A 15,367-nucleotide genomic window follows, 5' to 3' on the forward strand; every position below is an offset into this window, starting at 1 on the left:
GTTCTCTGAGATTTTTAGTCACCTTTCAGCAAAAACTTGGCAATTTCTCTTAGTCTTAGTTCTCTCTCTCCCTTCTCCACTCATTTTCAAGTCACCATCAAACCTTCTGGTCTAAAATGATTGATTTTTCTAAAATAGAAACCATTTGCGGGTGGTTATCAGTTGAAGCTAACTCCTGCGCTATGAATGGACTTCTCCCAGCCCTAGGACTCCGTCTAGGGCAGGCAGTCTCTACGAGTTCCTATCTGCTTCGGTCCAGTTGTGTCTGGAAGGCCTTTATTCCCTGGTGTCCTCCATCCCCTCTGGCTCTACACTCTATGTTTTGTCTTCTTCAGAGTTCCCTGAGCCTTGAGGTGAGGAGTTTGATGGAGACATCCCTTTTTGGGCTAAGGGCTCTAAAGGCCCTTGCCCTGCACATTATCTGCTTGTCTCTGTATTTGTTCCCATCTGCTGGAAGAGGAAGCTTCTCTGACGGTGGCTGATCAAGACACTAATCTATGAAAATGGCAGAATGTTTCTAAGAGTCATTTTATTGCTATGTTCCTTTTCTCCAAGGGAATCTCACTGGAGAAATGAACCACTCTTAAGGGTAACCCTATGATGAGTAGTGGATGGCCAACACAAAACAAAGTCAACACCATCTTTGGACATTTTTGTCTCATAATGTTGTGTCAGGGCATTTTCCCCCTACAGGTCCTTTAATATGGGATGTCCATGTGTGCAAATGAGTGTATATCTGTGTGTTTGCTTCTGCATCATTTCTCATGCTTTTTCTTTGGCTCTTTTTCTTGTTTGTTTTGGCTATTCCAATTTGTTTGTTTTTCTTTTAACTTACTTTATTTTATGATTATTCCTTAGATACCTGTTTGTTTTCTAATGAAAGACAGAAAGGGTGTAAATCTGGAGAAGAGGGGAGGGGAGAAGAAACTTGGAGGAGCTAGGGGAGGGGAAAACCTTTATAGAATATACTATATGAAAAAAACCCTATTTTCAATAAAAGATGAAAATAAATAATAAAAAGCATAAGCCAGACCCCAGCATTTCTTTAGCATAACAGATGGAGACCCTCAGTCGTGGATGGACTCTGTAAAGTTTTACATTTGTTGTCCAGTGATTCTAAACTTGGAAGGCATTCTTAGAAGGGCTATTTAGCCACAGATGTGGGAATGGAGTTGGCCATAATCAAGGTAATTGGGTTTGAGCTTCAAGTGAGGAGTAGCTGGGGAAACATTTCAACAGAAGCCCTTAAGCCAACAGTGATCTCATTTCTATTATCTAAAGATGGCTGCCAGATTTCTATTTTGACTGATAATAGAGATGTTGATGACACTTACTAGGGACTGGGGCACTTCAAAAGCATTTGGCTTGTAGATCTCCAGGAGTCATTAATGGATACAGAACTTCTCAGTAAAATGAAAGAAGCACACAATGGCAAGGGGCTGGGGAGAGCTATACTGTAGGTGTTTACACATCAGTACTACTGCCTACTGTGAAATCCACTGTATGATAACCACAAGATCTGTTGGTTCTCATTGAGCTACAATACAGGAAGTTCTAGAGGGAACGAATACTGAAGCCAACCCTGCCTGATATGACACTGGGAAAACATCTTCAAAACAGCTATCATATGGAACTAGGAAAGGCCATATTCGTGATTTGTAAAGAAACATCCTATTTGTTCAAAATACTCATTTAGTCCTCCTTTGATACCCCTGGCTGCAGCAACTCTTCATTAGGATATGAGCAGGAAGTCACCCACCAGTGAAGGTAGGAAAATTTGGGGTTTGTTAAATTAGTAGCTATACAAAGTTCAAGCAGAGTCCTACAGCGCCAAGAGTACACAACAATTTTGCCCAAAGACTGAGGAATAGCTCCAGAGACTAGAATCCCCTTTAATTCTTCTGTTAATTGTATAATTCTAAGCCACTCAACTCATTTATTTCCCATATGAAACATGAGAGACCATTCCCTCTCTTACTTGCTCTGTGATGTTGAATTGCAAATGGGAACACTAAATAAAAATGATTCATCAACTTTAAAGCTTTAAACATACAGATATTAGTCATGATCATAATTCTTGCCGACTATGACTACATTAAAAGAGCAAAGTCATTTCCTTTTCCTCTGAGCCCCAATTACCATGTTCTGAAAATATTTAGGTTTCACCAAATAGTTTCTAGAGCTCTCTGAACTCTATTAGCAAAGAATCATGAACATTTTAGGTATACAAATTAAGGAACTAGTTATGAGAAACACAGAGGAGACCCCCCCCTTTGTAATGTGAACCAAAAACAATTGTCAAATTAAATTCTATTGTCAATTTAAAAGCCTGGAGTAAAAGAGAATAAGACAGCCCAAAACCACATCCTAGAAAATCAATTAGCAAGTGCATTTAGGCTACTAAAACACAACTGTATTTTATGAATGGTCAGCCATGAGCTTAAAGCCATATGTGCCTACTCACGGAGGTTGGAGTAAATGTTACTGTGGAGAAAGGTGGTACCCAAGGGCACTTTCCTCCTGCCACCACCAGTGACACTGCACTCTAGAAGAGTTCTGAAGTTGTGTGTATGTTAAAGATTTTAAGAGAGTCTTCTAGAAAAAGCCAACATGGCATGTATTCCTGTAGCAGTTTCTACATCAATCCTCCTTTTCCTAACACATCCATATTAATTTTCACATATGAATATACCATAGTGCTGGTGGTTCTTGGAGGGGAGTTCTAGAGGCTGGAGTAGGACCCTAAAATATGCCCCTTACACCTGTGGGACTTTAGAAGACCCTGATTTTAGTCCAGGATTTATTCCAAGAAGGTAGCTCTCATTCATCCTCTTCTCAAAGGCCTCTCGATCTCTGTAAACACCCTGAGTAAACTATGGACATGGATCTGGTGGGAAATGGGCATTGTAGAATGTGGATGTGGGTTCATCACACCACCTCTTCCTAGCACTACCTTTCAGGAGGCAACCCAACTTTTCTGTGCTCCAGAGTCACAGCTTTATCCGATGGGACTAAGTCTATTGAGGGTTCACAAGAATTAAAAAACATTGACCCAAGGGCTTCTTGACCTCCACATTACTGACATGATGAACTCCATAAGTCCCTTTGTTGTGGGAGACTGTCCTGTGCATTACAGGATATTTAGAAGCATTTTGCCCTCAAATCCAATAGCTTTTATAGCATACCCACCTACCCCCCAGAATAAATGTTTCCTGGGGGCAAAATAACTGCTTGTGAGAAACTCTCTCTATTAAATCCCTAATAATAGCAAAGCTAATGTTACATATTTATTACTTTAACTTTTATTATTGTGATTATCAGTGTATTTATTTAGAAAAAAATGGATCTTTCCATTGTGTGATATCATAGGAAGAATTCCACTTTTTAGAACACAACTGCATTGAAGAATTAAATAGCAGAGATCCTCTGACTCCAATTTTCCCTCATGTTAGATAAGGGGCATTTTGTTACTGGGGTTTGCTAAAGATTTGGTGAGCAAGCACGTATCAGATGAGTGCCAAGTTCATGGCTGTCACCAGCATCCAGAGTTGGTCCCTCTGGAAGAACTCCTAACAACATCAATGTAGAACCTTATTGGACACACAAGATTGTCCAAAACAAACAGGTCTTCTTTGGCAAACACAGCAGGGGACCCAGTTCTCATGGCCCCCAAGAATCCACCTTTCTAGAAAAATGCTTTTGGATGTTTGGTTTTTGTTTTGTTTTGGTTTTGCTTTGCTTCGTTTTGTTTGGATTGACTCCAGGATGATCGGAACTAAGCCTAGCTAGGCACTTTAGAGGTCCAGAGCAGGCCAGCATGACCAAGCCATCTGCATCTCTCTTTGTCATCATCTAACTAGAAAGAAAGTAAATTGCTCAAGACCTATTCCTCTAGTTTCCCTGACTTTCAAAATAATTTGCAGGGAATCCTCCTTGTGTACTAGTGTCAAAATTGTACATAATAGGTGTTAAAACATCCAGCTGAGCCGGCTTTATGTAATCTGGGTCCTTGAGTCCCTACAATAACCCATTAGAACCAATATCGTCATTGGATTTTGTAGATGAAGAAGTCATCTCAAAGAAGTTAAGTGAACCGAGAAACCAACTGGTTGACCTTGGATATGAATCCACGTGTGTTTAACTCTGTGATTTACATTCTTTCTAATATTGCACCTGTAAAAGAGATTGGAAAGAAAAGCAAACCAAGGAGATCATTTTCTAAGATATCCAGCAAGTTTGGGTTCTGTAGTGTGATAGTTAATATTGATTGTCAACTTGGAAAGATCTACAATCACCTAGGATCCACACATCTGGGCATGCTTGGAAGCCATTATTACCTGGATTAAGTCAATTGAATGGGAAGACTATTCCTGTAGTCTGCACCATTCCATGGGTTATAGTCCTAGACTGGATAAAAATGAGAAAGCTAGCTGACCCTCAGCATTCTTCACTATGGATGCTGCATAACCAATTGTCTCAAGCTCCTGCCACCAAAATTTTCCTACCACAGTAGGCTGATTGTCTTTTGACAAAAAAAGGCCCAGTGGTAGAAGCCTAGGAGTTCTTATCTGCAAACTCAACTATATTCAAATTTCTACTGAAAATCCAGTAGGATAAAGGGGGGGTATGAATCCATTCATGTTTCTTTGTAAGGTTCTAACTATGACAATTAAGCATTCTCAGATGCTGTGGAGAACAAGGGAAGACGGAGCATCCTAGTAGTAGAAACCTCTATCTGGAACTAAAAGGGTCAATAGGATCCTTACAAGAGAACTTGTCCTGAGTCTGGACCCTGCAAAGGCAACTGAAAAGGTAAAGTTGTTTGGAGAACCAGCAAGAGGGGTTGGTGGTTAAAGAGCTGTCATTATGATGTAACCCTGATGAACTACGTACAGGATAATTTACATCCATCTCATAGGTGGATAAGGCTGCTGCAGTGGGAACGCCTCTCATCATTTCCCTAGGATAGTCACCGAGGTACCTCTTGCATAATTGCCTTCATCTATTTGCGTTGCTGCTAGCTCAGATTCCTGGGACTCTGACCACAGGAGACCTAAGAGGATTGTATTAGTCATTTGTATTACTATCGGACCAACGTAGTTTCCTGGCTATGAAGCCTCCTAGTTTTGGAGATGCTTAACATGTGCTCATTTCCCATAAGAATTCAACCTCATTTAAGCTCAAATAAATGAAAAATTCTATGAAGAAAATGTGCAGCCCTTGACCTTTGAGCTCTTCCAGTTGGCCGATGGCCTTGGGTGAATTCCTCCATGGTGAATCAAACTCAGGAGCCAAGTTGCTTTGTTTGCAGAACTTTAGGCTTAATGCCTTTTCCCTCAATGGCTAATCTACATCCTTTTCTCATTCCTTCGAGACTTGTCACAGACCAAGTGGCATGCCCACTAACAGGTTCCTCTAACTACCAAACCCTGTCTATAGCTATTCTCTGAATAACTTAAATACTATCTGTAATAGCCTCTTCAAGACACAGCACACTTTGATATGTTTTATTATCCAACCCAAGATTGTAACTCAATAATTCTATCATTCCTGTTGGCTGCATCTGTCTTGGACCAGTGCTCATGAGCTTGCCTCTATTTCTGCCTTGGGGTAGTATGCCTACTCTTTTCAAGTCATTCACTCACTTTTCCCTTTCTCTCCATCTCTCTCTCAGGCTTGTTACTGATTCTTAACCATGTCCACATTACTATGAGAGCTGGGGGACCAGCACAAACTAGATATCTACTCTAACAAGCCATAATGTTGGGCTTTCACGGTATGGAAGATTATAGGAAATGAGGCTCAAGTAGGCCCTAAGAGCATAAGCAAATTACATAAAGATGTGGCCAAATATCGGTGATCCTCCACTCCTTGTGCTTTGCTTCCTGTCTCTATCCTAGCTCTGTGTTCTTGTGAGGACATTCCTGGGATCAGTTGACATCTTTGCCACCTTTCTGGGTGACTTCAGAAGTCTCTGCATTTCTTTGTCTGCCTCATCTTTTCAACCACTACAATCTGCTGCTATGGACTAAGAACAAACAAACAAACAAGCAAACAAACAAGCAAGCGAAAGATTTTCCGACTTTATCATTATTCTCAGAAAGTTATGACTGGCTCCTGTGACACAGAGGACTCTTGCTCACTCTCCAGGGCCTACTGATCCACCTTCTTTAGTAGCTTCTCAGAGTATGGGGCTGGACAGTTCTCAAACATTTTTCTCTAAGACCCTTGAAAACAAAAGAAAATAATCAGGTGTCCCTGAACTTCTATCCAAAGAAGACCTTTCTGTAAAATTTTTTGGTCATTTCAATATGTCTTAACACTAATTTATATTTCTCAAGTAAATTTTACAGTCCATGAGACTGAACTGTCTTTCTTCTCTAGTTCTTTACGTGGGTCAGGAACATGATATCATCTCTCTCTAAGTGAATGCTCTCTGGGTACCTGTTCAGTGTTTTGTCCTTCTGCTCTAAGGGACTTTGGGTCTCCCTGCACTCATATACCACCAGCTGATACAGTCCACAAGAGCATGAGGAGTAGAGAAGTCAGGTGGGGGAATTCGGAAGCCTGAGAGTACATGGGATGAATGACCACACCAGGGACCACTTGACAGTAGGTAGATCAACTTTACTTAAGGTGAATGAAGACTTATAAAATTTTGAGGGCCTAAGGGCAGGGACATCTAGAATGGACAAGGTCATTGCCTGGGGGCTTAGGGTACCTGGCGTACCTCATTAGCCTGGGGAAGCATTTCAAGAATCTCAGGTGCTGACTGAACAAGCTTTGTCAGGAGAAAGGAAATTGATCCTATGAACTAATTGAGGCTATGTGACATTCCTCAGGCAGAGGTGAGTGTGGGGGCTTAGAACTCCCCAGACAAGGTCAGAGAAGTAGAAACTCTGCTAATGAAGGGAGTCTTCCATTTTTGTGCTGAGATAAGAGGTTATCTGGTCATGGGTGGACTCCTACCTTAATTAGCAGAGTTTTCCCACAAGGAGCAGTCCTTTTGCTGAGGAATTGGAGGCCTACAGAAGGGGCTATCTCATCCTGAGGTAATGATATTCTCAGGGCAGTACTGAGAAGGTAAAAAGATAATAGATTCTCGGTGTCTACAAAAGAGCACATTTCTTACCTTGAAATTGAAGATGGAGCCAGAGATATAGCTCAGCATATAAAATGCTTGCTACACAAGCACGACAACCTAAGTTCTATCCCCAGAACCTATGTGAAGGTGAAATGAACAAACTCCACAAAGTTGTCCCCTGATCTCTATGTGCATACCATGGCACACTGTGTCCACACACGCACACACACATCATGTACACACACACACACACACACACACACACACACACACACACACACAAAATAACTTTTTAAAAAGAAATTGAAGACAAATCGTGGCTGTATACAATAATAATAGCCATAAGTCGTAAACATAGTAGCAATAGTTACAACTTACAGAGCTGAGTTTTCTCCACGTTCCTCAAGGCTCTTTCTATATCAGTCATCCAGAGCCTCAGAAAAAAGGCCAAGAAGGAAGGTACAACCTGAGATCTAGCAACAAGAGATTCCAGGGACAGACCAAGGGTTGACATTAGCTCCATCTGCAGTTAGCTGAGGGACTTGGGCTACACGGATAAATTTGGCTTCATTAAGGCTGCTGCTCTCTGACTGGAGAAAGGAACAAGCAAACATTTCCAGGCTTAGGTTTAATTGGATTACAGTTACCAAATATGTCAAAAAGAACAAGACCTATGGCCTAAGAAAATAGCTCAACGGTTACAAATATGAACTGCCCTTGAGGGCCCAAGCCTTGTTCTCAGCATCTATGTGAGGCAGTTCATAACTACATATAACCCATCTCAAGGTCATTGACACTCTCTTCTGGATGTTACAGAATCCTGCACTTCATACCTGCACACCAACCAGCCCCACCCACAAACACATAATTAAAAAATAATCAGCTCTAAGGTTGATTATAGAAAAATGAGCAAAGTCCACATATTTTGAAAAAAAGGAGTCACGGTAGGAGAAAATAAGCAGGAAATATAATAGGGACAGGATGTAAGAACACCAAACAAGAAACTCCTCGTGGCTTTGTAACTAGGGGTCACATACACAGAATTTGCCAAATGCTGACGTCAGAAGGATATGGTGTGAACCAAAATGTAAAGTCTGAGCATACATGATCAACAGACATCAGGGCAATAGCAAATGGTTTTTGAGACCCTGGATTAAAGAAAGCTGTGTGCTGCGGCTTGGCTGTTGTACATTCTTTGATAGGTTCAGGTGTTGGGGACTTGGTCCTCAGAGTGACGATAGTGAGGACATTTGTGGAGTAGGATGTGGAAGCTGGAGAGACGGCTCCATGATTAACAGCACATACAGCTTTACCAAGAAGCAAAGTTCGGTTCCCAGCACTCACTCTGGCAGTTCACAATGTCTACAGCTCCAGCTCCAGGGGACCTGACAGCTCGACTTCTACAGGTGCTTTCACTCACGTACACATATGAATGATGGTCAGTAACAAAAAGACCTGAGGGCAGGCTCTTGGCCAATGGAGCTGCTTCTCTTGGAAGGAATCTTTTGTTTGTGTGTTTGCCTGTTTGTAAGGTGTGCACTTTTATTAAAATGGTCTCAAGTCAGCGTACAGGCCAACCCTGGCTGCCTCAACACCTCCACCCACTCTCAGGGAAGCCAAAGCCTTCACACATCAAGTTGGGGGTACAAAAAAAGGGGCCGCAATAGGTGACCATTCAGAAATTAAAAACAAAAATGAAGCATTAAGGCAGAAGATTTTTTTAAAAATTTAGCAGTACATAATTTACACAGAAGCAATGCTGTCACCTTCCCCGATGTGGACTCGGGCATGGATGTGGCCATCCTCCCCTTTGGAGTCAGGGTGGCTTTTGGAAGGGTGAAGAACTTCCTGTAACCACCTATGTCATGGATACTTGGAGTGACTATTAAAAAAAAAAACAAAAAGCAATGTACAAGCAAAGTCCTCAGCCACATTGTAGAACTTTGGGGGATGTTTGCTCCAACCATCTGCTGTCGCCTTTACCGTTCCAAATTTTAAATCCTGAGTCAAAAGTGCCAAAACAAACAAGAAAACTTTTTAATTTTTTTTAAAAAATGAATAAAAAGACAAACAAAACCATGCCAATGTTGTCTCATATTTTCTTTCTGTGCAAGTTAGGTTTTGTCAAAGAAAGGGTGTAAACACAGCTCAGTGACAGTCCGCCTAGAAGCATTTGCGGTGCATGATGGAGGGACCAGACTCATCGTACTCCTGCTTGCTGATCCACATCTGCTGGAAGGTGGACAGTGAGGCCAGGATGGAGCCAGTGATCCACCCAGAGAACCTGCGCCCAGGAGGAACAATGATCTTGATCTTCACGGTGCTAGGAGCCAGGGCAGTAATCTCCTTCTGCATCCTGTCAGCAATGCCCGGGTACGTGGTGGTACCACCAGACAGCACTGTGTTGCCATAAAGGTCTTTACGGCTGTCAATGTCACACTTCATGATGGAATTGAATGTAGTTTCATGGATGCCACAGGATTCCATACCCAGGAAGGAAAGCTGGAAAAGAACCTTGGGGCATCAAAACCACTCATTGCCAATAGTCATGACCTGGTCATCAGGCAGCTCATAGATCTTCTCCAGGGAGGAAGAGGATGCAGCAGTGGCCATGTCTTGCTCAAAGTCTAGGGCAACAGGAGTTCTACAGAAGCATATTGCTACCAAGCCCGAGCTGATTTCCACGTTTCTTTTGTTTCTTCAGTCTCATGTATAGAAGTGAAACTGTCTTCTGCAAATACTCCCAACCGTTGCCATTAGCCATGATGTCATCCTCAAAGAAATGACAGTGTCAGCTCTGTGCCCTTCAACTTCCAAACTGGGAGTTCTTTTTACAGGTATTCATTAGAGTGATGAAAACAAATACACACACAGGATGCAGAAAACATCCCTTGACAGGAATTACAGAAAACACTAAATGGCGGTTATCACATCAGGTGGACTTTGCTGGAGTCCGTAAGCCTAGATGATGCTAACTGGTAGATGATGTGTGACAAGGAGCAAGGACAGCACAGAACTGTGCTTGAGACTTGGCAGGGGGAAAAAGGACTGTGTGCTAGATTCTGCTGCAAGAAAACACACATAGTAAAGACAGGAATCAAAATGTTTAAGTTGTAAAAGATCTTTAGGAAACTTTGTAATCTTTTTATGGAACAGTTTAGGGGGCAAGTCAAGGGAACAGATACCTGCTGTGCTCTTTAGTAATTAGAACCCAGGGCTCTTCCCAGGGACTTAGATTTCTATTACCCTTGAATTTGAGATTGCAAGGGTAATAGAAAAACAATGAGTAGTGTTCTCCAAATTTGGACATTCTTGCTTATAAAATTAAGTGAAACATAACAGAAATTCAAACCTTGTTTGTGTCTTAGGAGTAGGCGGAATAATAAAATCCAAAGCCAATTTTCTGACCTAAATTCAGAGTCCAAGGACTCGATCATGGGCCACCTTTGGCTCTGCTCCCAAACTTCTGTAGATTGGTCTCATGTGTGCTTGATGCCTTGGTCTGCGAGCCTTTCAACTCATAAACTGCATAAAACATCGCAAAGTCAAGCAGATAGCTGCAAAATATTTTCTTTCCTGACTTCACCTGGAAATGAAATCCGATTCCAAGAACGAGCTAGACAGTAAACCAGGGACAGGCAAGATCAATATGGAGATAAATTCATTCCAGTTTCCAAGCACTGGCTGACACCCCTCCAAAGGAGCCTCAACAGAGGAAGAATTCATTTTTAAAATCTGAGCTTCCCGAGGGAGCAAAGTCTGGCATTTCTTTTTGTCTGCTTTATCACCCATATCGTCCATAATCGACTGAGAAGCACTCAGAAGGGAAGGGGAGCATAGGAGGAATCCACGGTGGTTGGTGGAGATCTGGGAGAAAGCTCCTCAGAGGAGACATTTGAAGTTGGTTTATAAAAGATCAGAAGGTGCCCCTCCAGGCAGACAAAAGGCAGGCTCCCAGCAGAGGAAATCGCTTGTTCGGGAAGTACAAAGGGAAGCATTGGGTGAACAGCAAACAGTTTGGTGTGGAAAGAAAGTCAGGAGACGGGGGTTGTGGCGGCAGCAAAGTGTGTCAGACTTGGAGAAGGGAAACAGGTGTGAAAGAGCAGTGCGTCTGGACAACGGCAAACACTTCCGTGTGGATTACACCAGAGTTCAGGGAGGAATTGTAAAGAGAGATGGGGGCTCAGAGTCGGTCAAGGAACACTGAAAACTCCCACCTTGAATTAGAGTCATTAAGAGACAGGTCAGGGAAGAAATGCGAAACACACGAACTAGTGGCTTATGGGTAATATGGCCTGCCAGATCAACCAAGAACCTTTCCCTATGTTTCTTCACCTGTACCAACGTTGCCCTTTCCTGAACAGCTACAGTTACATGGTCAGTAACCACTACATTAAGAGTAGTTGTTACGCTTGAGATTCAGTATGGCAACATTCCACTCCAATCAATCTCATTCTTAAATATGTCACAAGTGACTACTATTAAATAATCACGAAACAGAAAAAAAAAAAAAAAAAAAGCATAGTTGTTACTAGCATAGATAGTGGTGATCGAACCCTTAACAGTATACTATTGACCATGGATTTGTCTTCTTGGGGAGGTGAGCAGTCCAAATGCAAGAATGGGGTCAGCACCCAGCATAGACTCAGCAGCATGGAGGTGCTTGCCTACTAAGTGCAGGTGGACACGCCCACATAAATCACTGCATCCAGATAGTACATCTGCTTGCACCCACATCCACCAGCAACGGGGTGAGACAACGTTCCCTATTCATTCTTTCACTGATAACACAATACTAATACTAAATAGTACTAAGTACCGCTGAGATCGCACACAGAGAGTGGCTGCAGAAGAAGATGTCATCAGCATGGATGTCTAAAAGCATGTGTGCCTGGTGATCCAAATCCCACACTCTCCACCCTCAGTCTTCCTTGGATCTACCCACCCAGGCCCATGAAGCAAAGCCAGGACAGATTCCGGACATTAAAGATGGCTGCTTAAAATCAACACAGCTGGTCTTCGATGCATGCGTATAGTAGATCAAGCCAGAAGGCCATTCCAGACAAAGCTGGATCCCATGGAAACAGCTGTTCTTTCCCATGGATTCCCCTACTTAATTGGTTCTCCTAGCAACGCCGAACAGTAGATATGATCATTCCTACTTTGCCGACAGGGACCCAAGCTAGAATAGATAGGTCTATCCGTGGCTATGCTGGAGAATGGCTCCCAGGTCCAAGTCCAAGAGCGTTCACACCTGTGTCTAGGGCAAGGCTTTGCTAGCAGTCCCGTGGTCACACCCGGTAAATAGTAAACCCACTCCTGGATTGCAGCTCCAGTTTCCGGTGTAACAGCTGAGACTCTGCTAAGACCCAATTCTGGAGGCTGAAGTCAGCCATACTGGTTCAGAGCGCCATGTGAAAGTGGGCAGGGGAAGGCCAGTTTCTCAGTTCCTATGCTGCTTGCTTTTGATCTTAAACCAAAGGCTTCTTTGTAGCCTTGGTGGTTCATTAACTCTTTAGTTCCTGTTCAGAGCATAGCAATCTCCTTCCTACAAAGCAGTATCCAGGCACAGGGGCCTTGCCACTGCCTCCTGTTTAACTGGGGCAGAGAAAGGGGTGGAGGATGGGGGTGGCAGCTTTATAGACTGCTTCTCTGACTGTTGACATGGTTGCCTGACAGATGGCCTGCCGTGCTGAACTTCTGGGGCCATGTCCTCCACTCACCAAAGGAGCCATATGTTTTGGCTTCTTCACTGCAAGTAGATTTGTGTCAGTCTATGAATCACAGAGAGCCACGCTAGAGAGAGCCCCGAGGACCGCCTGGCCCACCACCATCACCGTCACTACGTCTAGAACACTTCTCTAAGGGGAAAATGGAAGCTTATTTGATAATTAAGTATTGATAATTATAAAATAAAGCAAAGAAAATATTTCAATACAAGAAGTTGCTATGAAAATAAATGTTTAGTTTGCACGAACTTTACACCGAGACTTCACGCATTTTGTCTTGCTCAACCTTGCAGACCACCTGTGTTGCACAAATCAGAGCGTGTTACATTTACCTGAATAAACCTCCTAGAACAGAGCTACCCACAGGTTGGGTGGCCATTCCTGTTAGCCCTCTTTTATAGGGGTTGGTGAGAGAAAGTAAATTAAGCCAGAACTCATTTGTAGTCAGTAGCTAAGGATGACTTTGATATTTCTAAATCCCAAATGCTGGTATTACAGGCAGGTGACTCTGTACACAGCTCCTGGAAACCTTCTTACTGCCAGTGGCAACCTCATGATGCTATGCTTCTTGTAGGCCAGGGTATTCTTTTGTTTGTTTGTATGTTTGTTTGTTTGTTTAGAGAGAATCTCACTGTATATACCCGGAAGACCTCAAATTCACAGAGATCCTCCTCCCTCTGCCATCGTACCCCACTATCAAACATTCTTTTAAAATTTGTGCGGTCGTCACATGTATGTAATGTGATGTAGTTTTCTTGTTTGCCAAATTGCTCCACAACGCAAGGGCTTTAAAACAATGACTTATCATTAACAGGTCAGCAGACATCTACTGAAGCAGGCTGAGTACCAACTCTTAGGTCATTTAGGGGTTTGTCTATGTTGCCCTTGGCCAAGCCAGTAAATGTATGAAACTTCTCTCCATGGGCCTCTCTTATTCAAAAGGTTAACCTGAGGCTGTCCACACTGAGGATTTCAAGAAAGAAGGCAAAATCTCTCAAGGTCTGGGCTCAGGACTCATTAAATCATGTCTACTTCTTATGTTTCATAAAACAAAGTCACAAAACCAATCTAGATGAGAGGGGAAGAGAGACTGAGTCCATGTCACAATAAGGGAAAACTTATGACCAATATTTATGCAACATTACAGATTGGTGGCTAATTCTTCAGGGAACATGGTTCTTGGTTCCATGAGAAAGTATTATGACATGATTGCCCGTAGGATGTCCCAGCCAAAGTAACAGCTTCCCTGCTAAAAATGGAGAAGCCATAGCCCAGAACAGAAGATGGGATTGCTATCCTCAGCTGGCTAGCACATTAGCTATTTCTTTTCTGTTACAGAGAGGTCTATAAGGGACTAGAAACAGAGTCTGTGAGTGTTCCAGTTGGCATTAGGAAGGAAATAGAATGTCAACTCTTCTCTTTGTGTGTCAAGGTTGGAATGTGGGAAGGACTGAGGATAAAGTCTATTTCTAATGAGCAATCTTCAAATCCAGACAAGGAAATAGAAGCTTAAAGAGACTAGCATCAGTATCCAAGAAGACAGTGAAAACATTAAGGCATACGGTCCAAATTGTTGATAACAAGGCCAGCTAAGATCAGCCCTGTTTGGCTTTGCATCCTAATAGCTTCTAGCATCTTGCCATGAGAGCCAAACAGGGCTTCCAAATGTTCTGAGCAGTTACTTTGAGCCAAGCATCCTTCTAACACCTTTTACATATCAGCAATCCGATTGCCACGCTGGATGGAAAGCATTATTCCCCTCATGGCTAAGGACAAACATGAAAACTCAGAAGAGTGAATAGAAATGTTCAAGATTACACCCTAAATCAGGGAGCAGGGGACCCATTTTGAACCCAGGCTCTCACCACACTGGCTTGCCCTCTCTGTGTTACCATCATGGCTGCCTTTGTCTTGTCCTGTGGGTACCAGGCACCTGGGTATTTCCATCTCCCAAAGACTCTTCTTTATTCCTTCATTCTCACTCTCCCTGAACCTGGATGGTACCAACCACCATTTTCTTGATAATGAAAAATGCTTCTCTATCCATTCACAGGTCTATTACATGGTCTTCACTATCTTTACAGGATCAATTCACATGCTACTTTTTCCACGGTCCTAAGGTAAGGTCCCTTCCCTCCTCCTCCAGTGAGTAGCATTGTTCTGTCTCTCCTCTGTTGGTAAGTGACTCTATATTTCACTTTGTATTCCTCCCTCCTCCAACCCCACATACCATCACTGGTCATTGACTTGATTGTATCTAGCCCTACAGTCTATGGTTGTCATAAGACTTCAATGTCCAGACTTCTGCCTTGTCACTGACCTTGGCTGGAGACATCAGCAAAGAATGAGGAGGAATCCTATGTGCTTCCTCTGCCCAGGTGCCCTTTATTGATCTGCTGGCTGATGTGGCAAGACTGCCTGGAGGAAAGTTTCATTGTGTCTCAGATCTCAGGGATATCTCTCTAAAGCACTGCAGTGTTTTTGGCCCGCCTCATCCAGTTGGCTCTGATGTCTAACAGGCATTGAAATTGCTTTGGTGAAATCAGTAGTTTGT

The 15,367-nt window shown here is 42.8% G+C and overlaps 1 protein-coding gene across 1 annotated transcript; it reads right to left on the reverse strand.

Annotated features, from left to right (window-relative positions):
- Positions 1–9,247: 9,247 nt before the first annotated feature.
- Positions 9,248–10,885, reverse strand: LOC116896155 (actin, alpha skeletal muscle-like). Its single transcript, XM_032897191.1, is given in 2 exon segments — positions 9,248–9,728; positions 10,671–10,885. Coding segments are annotated over 2 exon segments (696 nt in total).
- Positions 10,886–15,367: the final 4,482 nt, after the last annotated feature.

The sequence above is a fragment of the Rattus rattus genome, chromosome 1 (assembly GCF_011064425.1).
Source record: "Rattus rattus isolate New Zealand chromosome 1, Rrattus_CSIRO_v1, whole genome shotgun sequence".
NCBI classification, from domain to species: Eukaryota; Metazoa; Chordata; class Mammalia; order Rodentia; family Muridae; genus Rattus; species Rattus rattus.